This window comes from Pecten maximus, chromosome 17 (assembly GCF_902652985.1).
Source record: "Pecten maximus chromosome 17, xPecMax1.1, whole genome shotgun sequence".
NCBI lineage: Eukaryota > Metazoa > Mollusca > Bivalvia > Pectinida > Pectinidae > Pecten > Pecten maximus.
In genome coordinates, this window is record NC_047031.1 from 28,490,586 (window position 1) to 28,504,300 (window position 13,715).

A 13,715-nucleotide genomic window follows, 5' to 3' on the forward strand; every position below is an offset into this window, starting at 1 on the left:
ACTTTGTCGTCGAGACGGCCTAGACCAGCGATATACCTATCGGATACTTTGTCGTCGAGACGGCCTAGACCAGCGATATACCTATCGGATACTTTGCCGTCGAGACGGCCTAGACCAGCGATAAACTTGCCGGATACTTTGCCGTCGAGACGGCCTAGGCCAGTGATATACTTGCCAGATACTTTGCCGTCGAGACGGCCTAGACCAGTGATATACTTGCCAGATACTTTGCCGTCGAGACGGCCTAGACCAGTGATATACTTGCCAGATACTTTGTCGCCGAGACGGCTTAGGCCAGTGATATACCTGTCGGATACTTTGTCGCCGAGACGGCCTAGGCCAGTGATATACCTGTCGGATACTTTGCCGTCGAGACGGCCTAGGCCAGTGATATACCTATCGGATACTTTGTCGTCGAGACGGCCTAGGCCAGTGATATACCTGTCGGATACTTTGCCGTCGAGACGGCCTAGGCCAGTGATATACCTATCGGATACTTTGTCGTCGAGACGGCCTAGGCCATTGATATACCTGTCGGATACTTTGTCGTCGAGACGGCCTAGGCCAGTGATATACTTGCCAGATACTTTGCCGTCGAGACGGCCTAGACCAGTGATATACTTGCCAGATACTTTGCCGTCGTGAAGGCCTAGGCCAGTGATATACCTATCGGATACTTTGTCGCCGAGACGGCCTAGGCCAAGGATATACTTGCCGGATACTTTGTCGCCGAGACAGTCCCTCTATGGTGACGTTATCGTCTGACGTCATACCATCAGACGTAACTTCCTCTACTTGTTCCCACATCTTGTCCTTAATTTCCTGTACTGTAATAATTCGAAATCGTTAAAAATATTCATTGTTAAAACCAAACAACACAGGATAGGTACCCGCCCTACATACACCTACTCTGTGTCAAGGTAAACAGAAAATCACGTAACAAAATGTTAAATTGATAGCTAAACGTGCATAAATTCAGAGGTGACCGTGAGTGTCATTTACACTAAAATATGCATTATACAAATATGGCCAGTGCTTGTCGTAAAACGTATGATTGACAAGAAACAAATATCTATCTCTTGAATTTTTCACCTGACAAGTACATACGGTACGGTGTTTGGTCAATTATGAATAAAAGTTGTTCCGTGAATAATGATTTAACCTATACTTGCCTGTACTTTGTACACAGGAGTGCTACAAAAGGTTGTATATCCCCCATACATGTTCAAAAAACATTTAGACAGAAAATCGGATAAGCATATGACAGAATGAAACTGTGAATGAAAGTTTGTTCCCTATCGCCAGGTAGAACCATGGCCTCCCTTTTTTCACATCTTGGCCCACGCTAACCAGCTGCACAAGTGGCAGTTATCGGGTCAGTTCGGGTTCTCATGAATGCGGGTGAAGTTTCATTCGACGATTTGTCGTAACGATTATAATTACCTACATATTTTTAACAGAGAAATTGTCATTTTTCGCGTGGTATCCAATTTTGCACATTGTACAGTAATATCAAATCAAACAAACAGGCGATGTTGTATGACGATTTATCTTAGGTCATCGAAATAATTTTGAATGAGTACATGACATGAACATGATGTCTATATAAATATCCCCAGGAGTAATATTGAGAGGATTGACAATAATGAAGAGGGAAGTATTGAATGATGAATGGTATAGTATATCTACCGGATAGTGTCCTTTGTCGACGGGTTGTCTTCACTTCTGTAAACAAACCAAACCATTACATAGCAGAACGCTTTCCTTTTATTATCATTTTTCCAAATTTGTCATTAAGGGACATCTAAACACCAAATCTAGCACAATCAGTGATGTTTTATAAGCGTATACGTTCCTACTGTGATGTAATTTAACGGAAATAACTTAATCAACTGTTAGTATGTATCATGATAAACCACGGGCCTTACTGTTGACAAGCAATTTGTTAAGCTGTTTGTAAATTTTAACAAAATATGCGACACAATTAGATTATTTGAATCACATATATTGCACACACAAAAAAATGCTGTTGTGCTCACAAGTGCTTAAAGCACACAGAAGGAGTGTTGATTTGACCAGATTTGACTCTATAACATATATAAACACCGGTTATATTTTGACCTTTAAATGCAAATGGAGTTTGTGGATGATATTGCACAAATACGGCATATAAGGAGGTATCTAACCAGGCTAACAATTTCTCTAAAACATCCTTCTTACTATGATCAGATGTCTTAAAAGCACGACAAGGGAGCATTTTATTGAGTTAAACGCCTCCCGTTATGCCATATATACGTAATATTATTCACAGTCACCATTGCTTTTCAAGGTCAAAACAAAATAAGTGTTTATACATGTTAAAAAGTCAAATCCGGTCAAACAAATGCTCCTATCGTGTGTATAACAGCACGGCTATATCTCGGGTTTGATTATTTGTGTGACTTGCAATTATTCTATGCTACATCTGACCTCAATGTTAATCTATAGAAGACGCTGTTAGCATGTACAGGTGATTTTAAGAAACTACATGTCCCCGTAACAAACATTTTGGTATATAACATGAAAATTGGAAGATATTTATGTGTGTTTGAAATTCAACATTATTCTCCAATATAAATGACCCTTAAAGCAGTATTGTACATGTAATAAATTATGGGCTGATTTAATATAATTTTTCATTGCAATTGAACGACCCCGAACTAAAATCTGTAGGAAATATAAACGTATTGAATACAACAGGGGACTATACATTGCGTGGTGGGGTGGCACACTTGAATTCCCAGACTTGACGTGAAAGGATATGGGGTCAACTCGCCGGCCTTGTAGTATCCCCTCTTATCCCAGTTTACTCCCATAGTAAGGCCCCTGGTTCACTTTAATCCGGTTTAACATGACTGATTCATAAATGTTCCGCAATTAATTTGAACTAAAATTATGCACATAGCATACAAGTGAATATAATAAATCTGAAGGTGAATTTACAGGCGAATATATAATCTAAAACGGTTTGTGGTACATACCTCCATCCATATCGTCATTTTTATCATCGATTTTATCGTCATCGTTATCATCATCGTTTAAGAGAAAAGTCTGTAGGAAGTGAGCGAACGGTCCGTCATGTTGAAGGAGCTCCTCATAAGTTCCTATCTCTGATATCTGTCCAGCGTCCATAACGATAATCCTATCCACGTTAGGCAGCCAATGGACGCCGTGTGTCACCAGGATACGGGTCTACAGACATCAAATAATGACATTCAGTCTTAAAAAGTCACATAATGACATACGGTCTATACAAACGTTATATAAAGACATAGACATACGGTCTTAAAACACAATCTAGATCAAACGGTCTATAGAAACTTCATATAGTGACATATGGTCTTCAAACGTCGCCTAGTACAAACGGTCTATAAAACGTCGCATAATGACATACTGGTCTACAAACGTTACATAATGACATACGGGTCTATAAAAAGTCACATCATGACATACGGGTCTACAAACGTCACATAATGACACCAGGGTCTACAAACGTCACATAATGGCACCCGTGTCTACAAACGTCACATATAGTTAAAACTAAAAACGAAAAATAAAAAAAAATGACATTGAAATGTTCAAACTAATTCAAGATTGCAAAAATCAAATAAATGAGAGATTCACCCGGAGACATTTCAAAGTAATTTAACGATAGCAACTTTAATATTTACACACGTATATTGATATTATCCCTTGTTACCTTGTTTTTTAGTAATCCTTCGTTGCCAATGACTTTCTGGAACAATGCTTTTCCAACGTGACTGTCAACGGCACTGAGCGGATCGTCCAGTAAGTAAACATCCGCATTGTTATATACAGCTCTGGCCAAACTGACCCTCTGCTTCTGACCACCACTTAAATTGATACCCTGTAGAATTGACGAATCATTTTTATTGACGCCAAACAAAATCAACGTTCATCTGAATATTTTGAATTCCTTACCTTGATTACGTTGTGCAATCTAATTGGTTGACAGTCATATTGTAGCTAACCGAGTCAAGGAGACCCAGGGATACGCGATGACACAAAGAACGGACGTGTCCCATTTTATGGTTTTTAAACTTTCCTTCAGGAGAATAATGTCAGTTAAGGGTGGTACTACGTAAGGACAAATTAAAATTTCCTACCTTGAGGGTGTGATAGAGAATTCTCCAACCCGAGTGGCGATATTCTTGCTTGTCTAATCCAGGGCTTTGCTTATGGTAAGACAAGCAAGTGTATTAATCACCCTGAGGTTTGCAGATTTCTCTGACACGTCATTCAAATAAGGGATGGTTATTTGTTTTTCCCTGTATGTGTGGTTCTGTTTTTCAAGTATTAAAAATACATCTATAATTTTTTCTTCCTTTTTTGGTTTTGATTCTAAGGGATTTTTTTTTTTTTGTTTTTTTTTGTTAGCAATACGATGTTAACGTGGCATTATTGTATGCTATCAGCGCTTGCTCTCTGTTATACGCAAGGAGTTAACCACGAAACTACACCCTTGATGTGACAGCGAACATGTAAAAGGAGACAAATATGTTAAAGGTGGTAAAATCATCAACACAACAGCTTACAGGATGACGCAGGAACGTGAATTTGTAAGTAGAGTATAATAAAACGTTAGAACAGGTGAGTGTATGTGAAAGGAATATATGCTGACTCATAATCATGTGTACATTATGTTAAGAATACATTAAATGCTTCACCTTTTGTCCGATCTCCGTCTGGTCTCCTGCGGTAAGGATGCTTAAGTCCGGTATAAGTTGGCAAGCTTCCAATACTTTTCGGTATTTCTTCTGTTGGTATGTCTTCCCAAACAGAATGTTTTCTCTTAGAGTTAAGTTCTGTATCCATGCCTCCTGGGGAACGTAAGCAAGCGACCCCTAGCGGGAACAATACAAAATAACGATATTCCAATGGATACTGGTCACTAGAGACAACCAATTATGGGGTGTCCATGCAAATCTTCTTTTTTTTGCGTATTTTACCCACCATTTATCGATTTTGAGTTAATTTTACTGTTTCTTTGTTATCACGACTGTCCTTGTTACTAAAATGAATACCATCAACTGATCAATGACAAGAAGTGTAATGTCAAATTAAAGTGACATTTATACCTAGTGTGTCCATATTTTTATATTAAGGATACCACATATATAAATCTTTACAAATTATTGTACACATGTGTTATTCCTTCGTTAACTAGTTGAAAATGAATAATTACTACTTTATATGAAAATCAGTAAATGATCATAATATATTTATAATTATGTATATCAATTGTTTGTTGAATAAAACAATGTAGATTCATAGAGAAAAAAGGGACATTTATTCGATTTTAATGCTATCAAAAGTGACATTTATTCGATTTTAATGCTATCATGTTTATTTCGTTGTGCTTATTGGATCATTGGATTACCTTTATAGTGACCTCCCCTTCCAGCTTTTCTAACTCTCCTAATACAGCTGAGATCAGTGAGGATTTGCCTGAACCAACAATTCCCACCACCGCCACCAAACTTCCTTCTGGTATTTCGAGGTTGATACTGCAACATAAGGGAAAGTTTGTATTCTTACTGAACAGTCCTGAGTTGTGAATAAAGGTAACACTGTGGTAAGTTATAAAATATGATTTATAAATAGAATATGTGTAAAATCTGTAACATATCAATCAAAAAGTAATTGGAAAAGCTGATTACCAGCTACATTGATTGGCTTTTAATGAAACATATACCAATCGTTAATTATGTAAACAATGGCAAATTTCATCAACATACATTTAGGAGGTAAAAGAAATGAAATATTGTGTAAATTATGAATAAAAATCAACTATTAAAATGAGTATCTATATTCATCTGCCGTATAACATGAAACTTTCATCGTGTATAAACTTTCGTTTTTTTCGCGGTTGTTATGGAACCGGGGATATCGGTAAAAAGAATATTATTGTATTAAGTTGCATTTCCTAACCACGAAGTTTTTACCCACAAAATAATCTGAAAGCTCCAAACTACAAAAGTAGACACGAACACTTCATGTTATAAGTAGGTTTTTTAAATGTAGTGCAATAATTAGAAATAACGTTTACTTTTTCAGTGTGTTCATTTCGTCCTCAACGTCCCAGGTAAATTGACCATTCCGAATAGTCACGGCATGATCTGAAAGAAAACAATAGGTTGTGTACGAGAATAACACTCAAGTTTATGGTCAACCGGATCCATTTCTGCATATCATATTTAATTCTCCAAATCTATTTCTATTGTATTCATATTAACAAGATTTATCAATAAAATATAAATTGCGTTTACTTATATAATATATACGTGTACATCATGGATGTAACTGATTGTTTGATATATCAGACCTGTATCGTATAAAGTATCGATAATTTCTGTATCAGGAACTGATTTTCTGCCTATTTCGCTAGCTTTCATCTGAAGTACATATCAATCTTTAAAAGTTAAGTAGACATGTTTAACAAAAGTTTAAGTATCGATCCACAATTTCAATTATTCTTTAAAGTAAGTGTCGTTACATATATTACATATTTATATATTGGTCAACGATTTAATCCCAGGCCTCCTTTTATGTATATGAACGGAATAAAATATTTCTGCAAAATATTTCTCTGAAGTGTCAAAACTATCGACCGTTTTTCAAATACACACCGCTTTCTGTGACATGCTTCACGTTGTCAGGTTCTAGATCTGCTTCCCACAAAAATCTCTGAATACGCTGCACGGAAACGTAGGTCTAGGAACAGACAACGTTCGAACTTACCATATGTACTATTAGTACATTATATACAGTAAAACAAAATATCTGTAGCACATACATAACAGGACGTTATCCAATAAATAATTCTTTTGAAACAAATATACATGTATTGTTACTGTTCTGCAGTTTGTTAAATTTAGCAAATAATCCTGCGTCAACGATTTAAGTTGGACATTTTCGTTCTTTTGCCATGATCATTTATGACAGGTTGTAAGTTGATAGAAACCAACCGTAGATAAAATCAATATATATGTAGTATATATACCTGTATACAGGAAGTGATGGTAAAGGGAGATAATGCTATAGCAAATCGTATAACATTGACCAAGGAGACTATTGTAAATGCTGTGGTAGCGTCCAGGTATCTGGATGGGTCCCCTACTATGTAAATCAACAAGATGGCAAAGTTCATCTGTGAAAAAAGTACAAATTACAGAAACATGATAACATATCGGGATGATAGTCTGCTACAGCTTAAATTGAATTATATTCTTCTATAGAAAATCATAACACATCCATGACACCATCCTCAACCTATGTTATAACATATACGTATATGTCACATTTTACTGATGATGAATATTGGAGTATTCATTACATTGCCACTAAACTTAACATTAGGTTACCATTTAAAACAGAATAGGTAAATAAACGTTACAAAATATGCATTTGAAAGTAAAGCATTGGAACTTTCTTGCCAAAACAGGTAATCCCTTCACCAACACGTAAACATTTAAAGCCTTGCAGCTGTTTAAGTAGTGGAGTCGACCACATTGTTGTTTCAATCACGAAAAAGAAAAATAATGAAGTTATGTAATGTCCGGAGCATTCTATCTGTATATAAAAACATTTATCTGCTATCATTATATTGTGCATGGAGTTGCAAAAATGAACTGTGATTTGCAACCACTGGACTTACAAAGCAAGGACTGTGATTGGCTACCACTGGACAAACAAAGAATGGACTGTGATTGACTACCACTGGACTTACAAAGAATGAGCTGTGATTGGCTACCACTGGACTTACAAAGAAATGACTGTTATTGGCTACCACTGGACTCATAAAGAATGGACTGTGATTGGCTATCAAAGGAATTAAAAAGAATGGACTGATTGACTACCACTAGACTTACAAAGAAAGGACTGTGATTGGCTACCACGACAGCTAACGCAGTTACTATTGCGTTCTTTCTTAGAAACTTCATCTCAACATTCCTTATCTTCTTTATCCTTTCAATAAATGTCGACTCCCATGCGTACATCTTCAGAACCTAGACAGATTTATGAAAGAAAAGATCATTATAATGTTATATTCATTTCATTAATGTTATATTAGCAGGATGTCGTGACACATATCATTCTCAGAACCTAGTAATATGTTGAAGCATAAAGCAATACATTATGCATTCTGTTATACACAGCTGATATCTTAATCATTACTTCGAACCGAATAAAAGTTGCTGTATTACGTGCTTAATGATACTGCTAAGTTATGACAAGCGCTAGTTACAACTTCTGTAAATGATGTGTGTGAGACAAGTGTTACGTGTGCGCCAATTAATCACTTCGCTTTAAAGTCCAGTATGCTCTCATCGACATCTTCATCACCTTCGGTTTGAAATTGGTTGGATATCAATATTAAGTGGTCAGCTATTCAGTTCTGTGTATTATCAGTCAACAGAAAGTCTGTAACAGTGTTAACATGCTGAACTACATACGATATATATCAATGTGACTGTATTGCTAGAGAATTATCGATCACTTAAACTGTTTCCACGCAACTGTTTGCTCTGTGTTTACAAAATCTAATATAATCTTTTAAAAAATTTAAGAAGATTGGCATTGACTGTCATGAAATGAATTGAAAGAGAAACACATTCCTACCGAGTGTTCCGACTGAAATCGAACCCTGGTCTCCGCTCTACTTCGTGGGCCAAAGAAGCATGCTGCATTAACCGAATGTAACACTATGTACAAGCCACAGCGACCCGTTATTTCTACAGATATTTTCAATTTTGATGGAGTTACAATATCACCCCTTACCTTTATACCGTTTAAGATTTCGTTGAAAAGTTTCATTCTGTTGCTTTTGAATTTGAGAATACCCTGTTGGTATTTCTCTTGGAGCTGGCCAAAATAGATATTTAGGACAGACAGGATGACCACAATGACGATACAGCCATATAGTCCATCTCCCATTGAATCCCAGACGAGGTACAGACCTGTTAGGGAGACAATCATAGTTATCTCCGTATCCAATTACGTTTGGACAGTTGACATATCTTTAAACTGCCAAAAAAATGAGTCCTCTGAAAAAATCTTACTAATTAGATCAATCCTGAACGACTTGTCATATTGATGTTTTCCCTCTGAGAACGCGATAAAACAACAGAGAATACAAGCGTAAGAGCAAAACCTTAATTCTTACTCCAAATATCTAACCTAGATTTGATGAAGCAGGAGACGCTTATTATAGATAAACTTTATGCTGTTATAGGTACACACCATCGAAACTGATATACATATAATTCATAGCAAAACACAAAGGAAACTTATCAACCCAGTAAATGTGATTATCTAACTTGGATATGCTACTAAAGATAATATTATGGAGCTTCACATGAAAAATCAAAGTGTAGGCCATAACAAAAATATGTGTTAATCATTATGATATAACCTACTTCATATGATCGTAAGAGGTAACGAAATTTGGGATCTTAACTTTTCTCTTCTTCCTAATGTCTCCCTTGACAATGTCTCACTCTTGGTATTTAGTTGAGCGCTCCCCCCTTGTGATGAAGGCTTTTGGTTCCGTTCCCTTGGACGACTAGTTCGCCCGTTGTCAGTATAATGTGACCGAGTAGGATGGGGTGTCCTGCTGTACGTCTTCAGCAGTATGCTTCCTTGAGGTAGCACTATAAGTCCGGCCTATCACAAGGAGACTTAACACAAACATACGCAGCCTCCCAAAACACACCTACGCACTCACCACACGCATGCATGTCGCACGCATCGGAGCTGTCCTTAAATGACCTTAGATGTTGATAGGACGTTACTTAAATCAAACCAAACCAAACCTACTTCAACCAATGTCTGTTAATTTAACTATTATTGATAGATAGACACTTTTTTCTGTATCAACCAATTAAACTCGTCGTTACAAACAGCGGGCCTTTTCTACACTATTGGCTAATATCATAAACTTTTAAGCCAGTAACAATGCATGTTGTAATCTAGATGGAATTATTTTTAATAACCACATACCAATTCCTGAGATAGCAAATATGGCGAAGATCCACTGGAGGAAGGCGAATGCGTCCTGAATTCTCTGACAGTCGACAGACATCAGGTTTACTATCTCCCCGACAGTAAAGTCCTTCTTCACCGAATTACTCATCAACAGCGACTGTCGGTAAGTAGATTACATTTTTAACGAATTGATAAGAAGAATTTTCCATATTATCGTGTCACAGAAAATATCAATTTGATACGAGGTTATTTTCTGTGTATCTCGTAATTAAGGTATGCAAGCAAATAGTCTTGAAACGAGATACGAATAGTATGCTACCTACATTTGCGATATTATCCTACTTAGTCTTCTATAGGGTATGAACTTTGCACGTGTGTTCTTTTACCTACGGTGTTCACATATGCCAATTGTTTCTATATCCGAAAGCTGGTTCCCATTATAACGATTTACGTGACAGATGTCCCCGGAACCTTTTCACTTTCACGTCCAATCGGGGAATCGAAACCCGACTGCCTAGGTGAAAGGCAGGCGTGTTTCCCGACCACTCGAACCCGAACAACCCAAACCTTCTTTAAGTATTCCTTAACTTTCTCTGTGCAAATAGACATTGAGAACTTTCGAAACAAGTTTCAGAACAAGTTTGAGTGCGGCCACGATATGTAAGGAAAGCAAAGTAAGACAAAGTACGAACCTTCCGATATATAGTCCCGATAAGCGCCGATTTGATCCTGATGCCAAGCGTCATGCTGAAATGGAGTGAAGTGTTGTAGGCGAACGTTTCTACTTCTCCTACCAGGGCGATAAGCGCAGCCAGAACATACCCAACCCACGCGGGATTTCCCTCGTCCGCATTGGTTTCAATATAGGATACGATCATTCTGAAATTGAAAAATAGACGATGGCGCTCTCAATCATCTGATTTAAATTTGTGCTTACGATACTTTTTTGTGCCTCTTTAATTTTTACCATAACACCCCCCTGGTAATGTTAAATTGTGTCAAAGTATCCATGTGAAAAATTAAAAAAAAAAGGATTTTCTGAAATGATGCCAAAAATAAAACCCTAAGTTTTGACGAATTCGAAACGCTTATAACTGATCATGTATCATTTGTTTGCATCAAATGTTTTACATATTGAAATTGTCTTACTTACCCAAGTACAATCGGCTGAAACAAAAACGCGAGGTCACTGATAAGCTTGACCAAACACGTTAGCATCCAGAGGTGGCCGTATGTCTTAAATAGAGACCAAAACAATGACGCTCTCTTTGACTTGGTGATTGGATCATTTATATCGCCTTTGGTTACATGATTTGATGATAGAAGAGGAGTGTCTTCGCCAGATTTCGCGAACCCGTTTTCTACGACCTTTTGTCGGTTCTTCTGTCTGGCTGTTCCAGTAATACGTCTACGAAAGTAAGTACAAATGTACAAGTCTTTGTACGAGTTAATAAAGCAAAGAGCATATATGTATTCAAAAATGTTAAATGATGTTTTTTTTTACATTTCTGTCATAGCAACATAAACGTCTCAAAGCAAATAAAGTATATACTTCACGATGAAGTGGCCGTTCCGGGATTCGAAACGTATAATGTTTTCCAAATTCAGTTTATACAGATAGACGTGCAAACTCTATTTTGACACAGGTATTGTAGTAACTTGGTGTAAAGATGTTTATTTTTTCAATCATTAGATAGTTACAATTGATGATAACATTTTTCATTAAAGCTAACGAAATGTTATACATCAGTATTACTATTAGAAATATACAACATTACACACAATGTTTCATATGACGTCATCTGCAACAGTCGCTTTGCTGATTCTCTTAACAACATATCGAAACAGCGAAATACTTATGTCAGCAGGTCAACACTAAATTAGAAGGGTCGACAATTAGGTCAACAGGTCAACAATTAATTAAAAGGGCCATCAATTACGTCAACAGGTTAACAACTATGTCAGTAGAACATTCATATAAAACGTTTATGTTGACCATCATGAGTGGGGTGTCCTGCTTGGTGTCTTCGGCAGTATACTTCAGTGAGATAGCACTATAAATCGGCAAAAGCTCCGGCCTATCACTAGGCGACATTACACAAACATACCGCAGCCTCCCAAAACACAAATACACACTCACCACACGCATGCATATCGCACGCACGGGAGGCCGTCCTTAAATGAAATTAGCTGTTAATAGGACGTCAAACCAATAAAAAAAACTAACCATCATACTTTTTTAACATTCTATATTTCCCTTTTCGTACATTTTTACGTTTTTAACTTAAGCTACTCAGTTTGTGATCTAAGCGATAATGGACACTATTTCATTGTCTTCACTGTGATTATAGTGTTGGAAATTTACTTTGTGAATGTTGTTTACCTGTTGGCAATATCCGCTCGGAGCTTCTCTGCCTTCCATGTCTTCCCTAATTCATGCACTGTATTTTCACATTTGAGTCTTGGCGTTTGCTCCCATAAGTCTCCAGTACCCATCTTTGATCTAAATGCTTTGATGACGATACTGAATTGCAAAGAAAGAAGTCGAGATGCTAAATACGCAATTATGTGACTATTAGAGCCAACAATTAATACAACAGTCATATATATATATCCATTTTGGCATAGCATCATTAACCTTATCAGCAGACAGCTCCTCTGCTAGGCATTGTTTTACAACAGAAGGCATATTTCGTATTATTGTCATTATATTTGAAAGACAAGTCGCATGGATTCCGTCTTAATAGACTTCCAGCATTTGCAGACGTAAAAGTGTCCCACAACATACGCTAAAATAGGTAGCGATGGGGATGTAGAAACTGTTAAGCATCGTCATCAAAATAGCACTTCCATAGTGTACTATCGGAGGTGAGGATCTCGAAACATTCGGAATCCGTCTGATCATACACATGACTTTGTACAATGATAAAATACCGTTACCTCATCTTCGAGTTTCCAAGTTGCTCACATCAATTTTTGTTTTCAATAAATGTTATGAAACACCTCTTTATAGTCATAATTAAAGGTATCACATACTTTAAAGGAATGAAATTAACTATAAGGGTTTTCGGATAAAGTGAGTATCGTCAAAAGTAAAATAATACAAGTATGATAGCGTTTCAATACACAATAATATATTTTGAAATGAAATTAATAATCATATGAAGATAGAAACAAAGGAAAACTGCCATAAAGATATATTTACAACGATACAAAGAGTATGGCAGTAATGAGAGCTTCAATAGGGTAAACGCTTAGTACGTCCCACAGCGGAATTAATCAGTATCGTTCGTGTCACCAAAATTTGCCTTGATATCATTAATACTCTGGAACATAAATGTTTCCATAGAAAAGCATTAAGTTAAGGAACCTTCCTTTAAATTCTGTAATGCTTCTCTGTGGGAAAATTTAAGTTAAATAGTTATAAAAATATGAGGTACAGTATGGAGTTTCCTTAAGTAAAGGAATATAACTGAAGCTGAGGTCACACTACCATATATGATGTTGTCAACATTCTTATGTAATCACTAATTATAACCGTTCACGTAAAGTGGACAATTCCTGAAATAATTTGACATAAGCCATAACATATAAAAATTAACACGACATTTCAATAGCACAGACATCTTTTACAACTGTCAAAATGTTTGTGTTGATCGCTACGGGCT

General features: G+C 36.7%; 1 protein-coding gene across 1 annotated transcript in view; it reads right to left on the reverse strand.

Moving 5' to 3' along the window:
- Positions 1 to 13,715, reverse strand: part of LOC117315283 (multidrug resistance-associated protein 1-like) — a 30,350-nt gene that overhangs the window by 12,640 nt on the left and 3,995 nt on the right. Inside the window, exons 7-21 of the mRNA XM_033869431.1 lie at positions 12,431 to 12,571; positions 11,201 to 11,455; positions 10,740 to 10,926; positions 10,063 to 10,204; positions 8,842 to 9,020; positions 7,932 to 8,069; positions 7,064 to 7,210; positions 6,690 to 6,774; positions 6,110 to 6,179; positions 5,441 to 5,567; positions 4,728 to 4,904; positions 3,740 to 3,907; positions 3,021 to 3,231; positions 1,690 to 1,725; positions 716 to 827 (exon numbers count right to left, since the gene is read on the reverse strand). Coding sequence (XP_033725322.1) covers positions 716 to 827; positions 1,690 to 1,725; positions 3,021 to 3,231; positions 3,740 to 3,907; positions 4,728 to 4,904; positions 5,441 to 5,567; positions 6,110 to 6,179; positions 6,690 to 6,774; positions 7,064 to 7,210; positions 7,932 to 8,069; positions 8,842 to 9,020; positions 10,063 to 10,204; positions 10,740 to 10,926; positions 11,201 to 11,455; positions 12,431 to 12,571 — 2,175 coding nt within the window. The remainder of the gene's footprint in view (positions 1 to 715; positions 828 to 1,689; positions 1,726 to 3,020; positions 3,232 to 3,739; positions 3,908 to 4,727; positions 4,905 to 5,440; positions 5,568 to 6,109; positions 6,180 to 6,689; positions 6,775 to 7,063; positions 7,211 to 7,931; positions 8,070 to 8,841; positions 9,021 to 10,062; positions 10,205 to 10,739; positions 10,927 to 11,200; positions 11,456 to 12,430; positions 12,572 to 13,715) is intronic.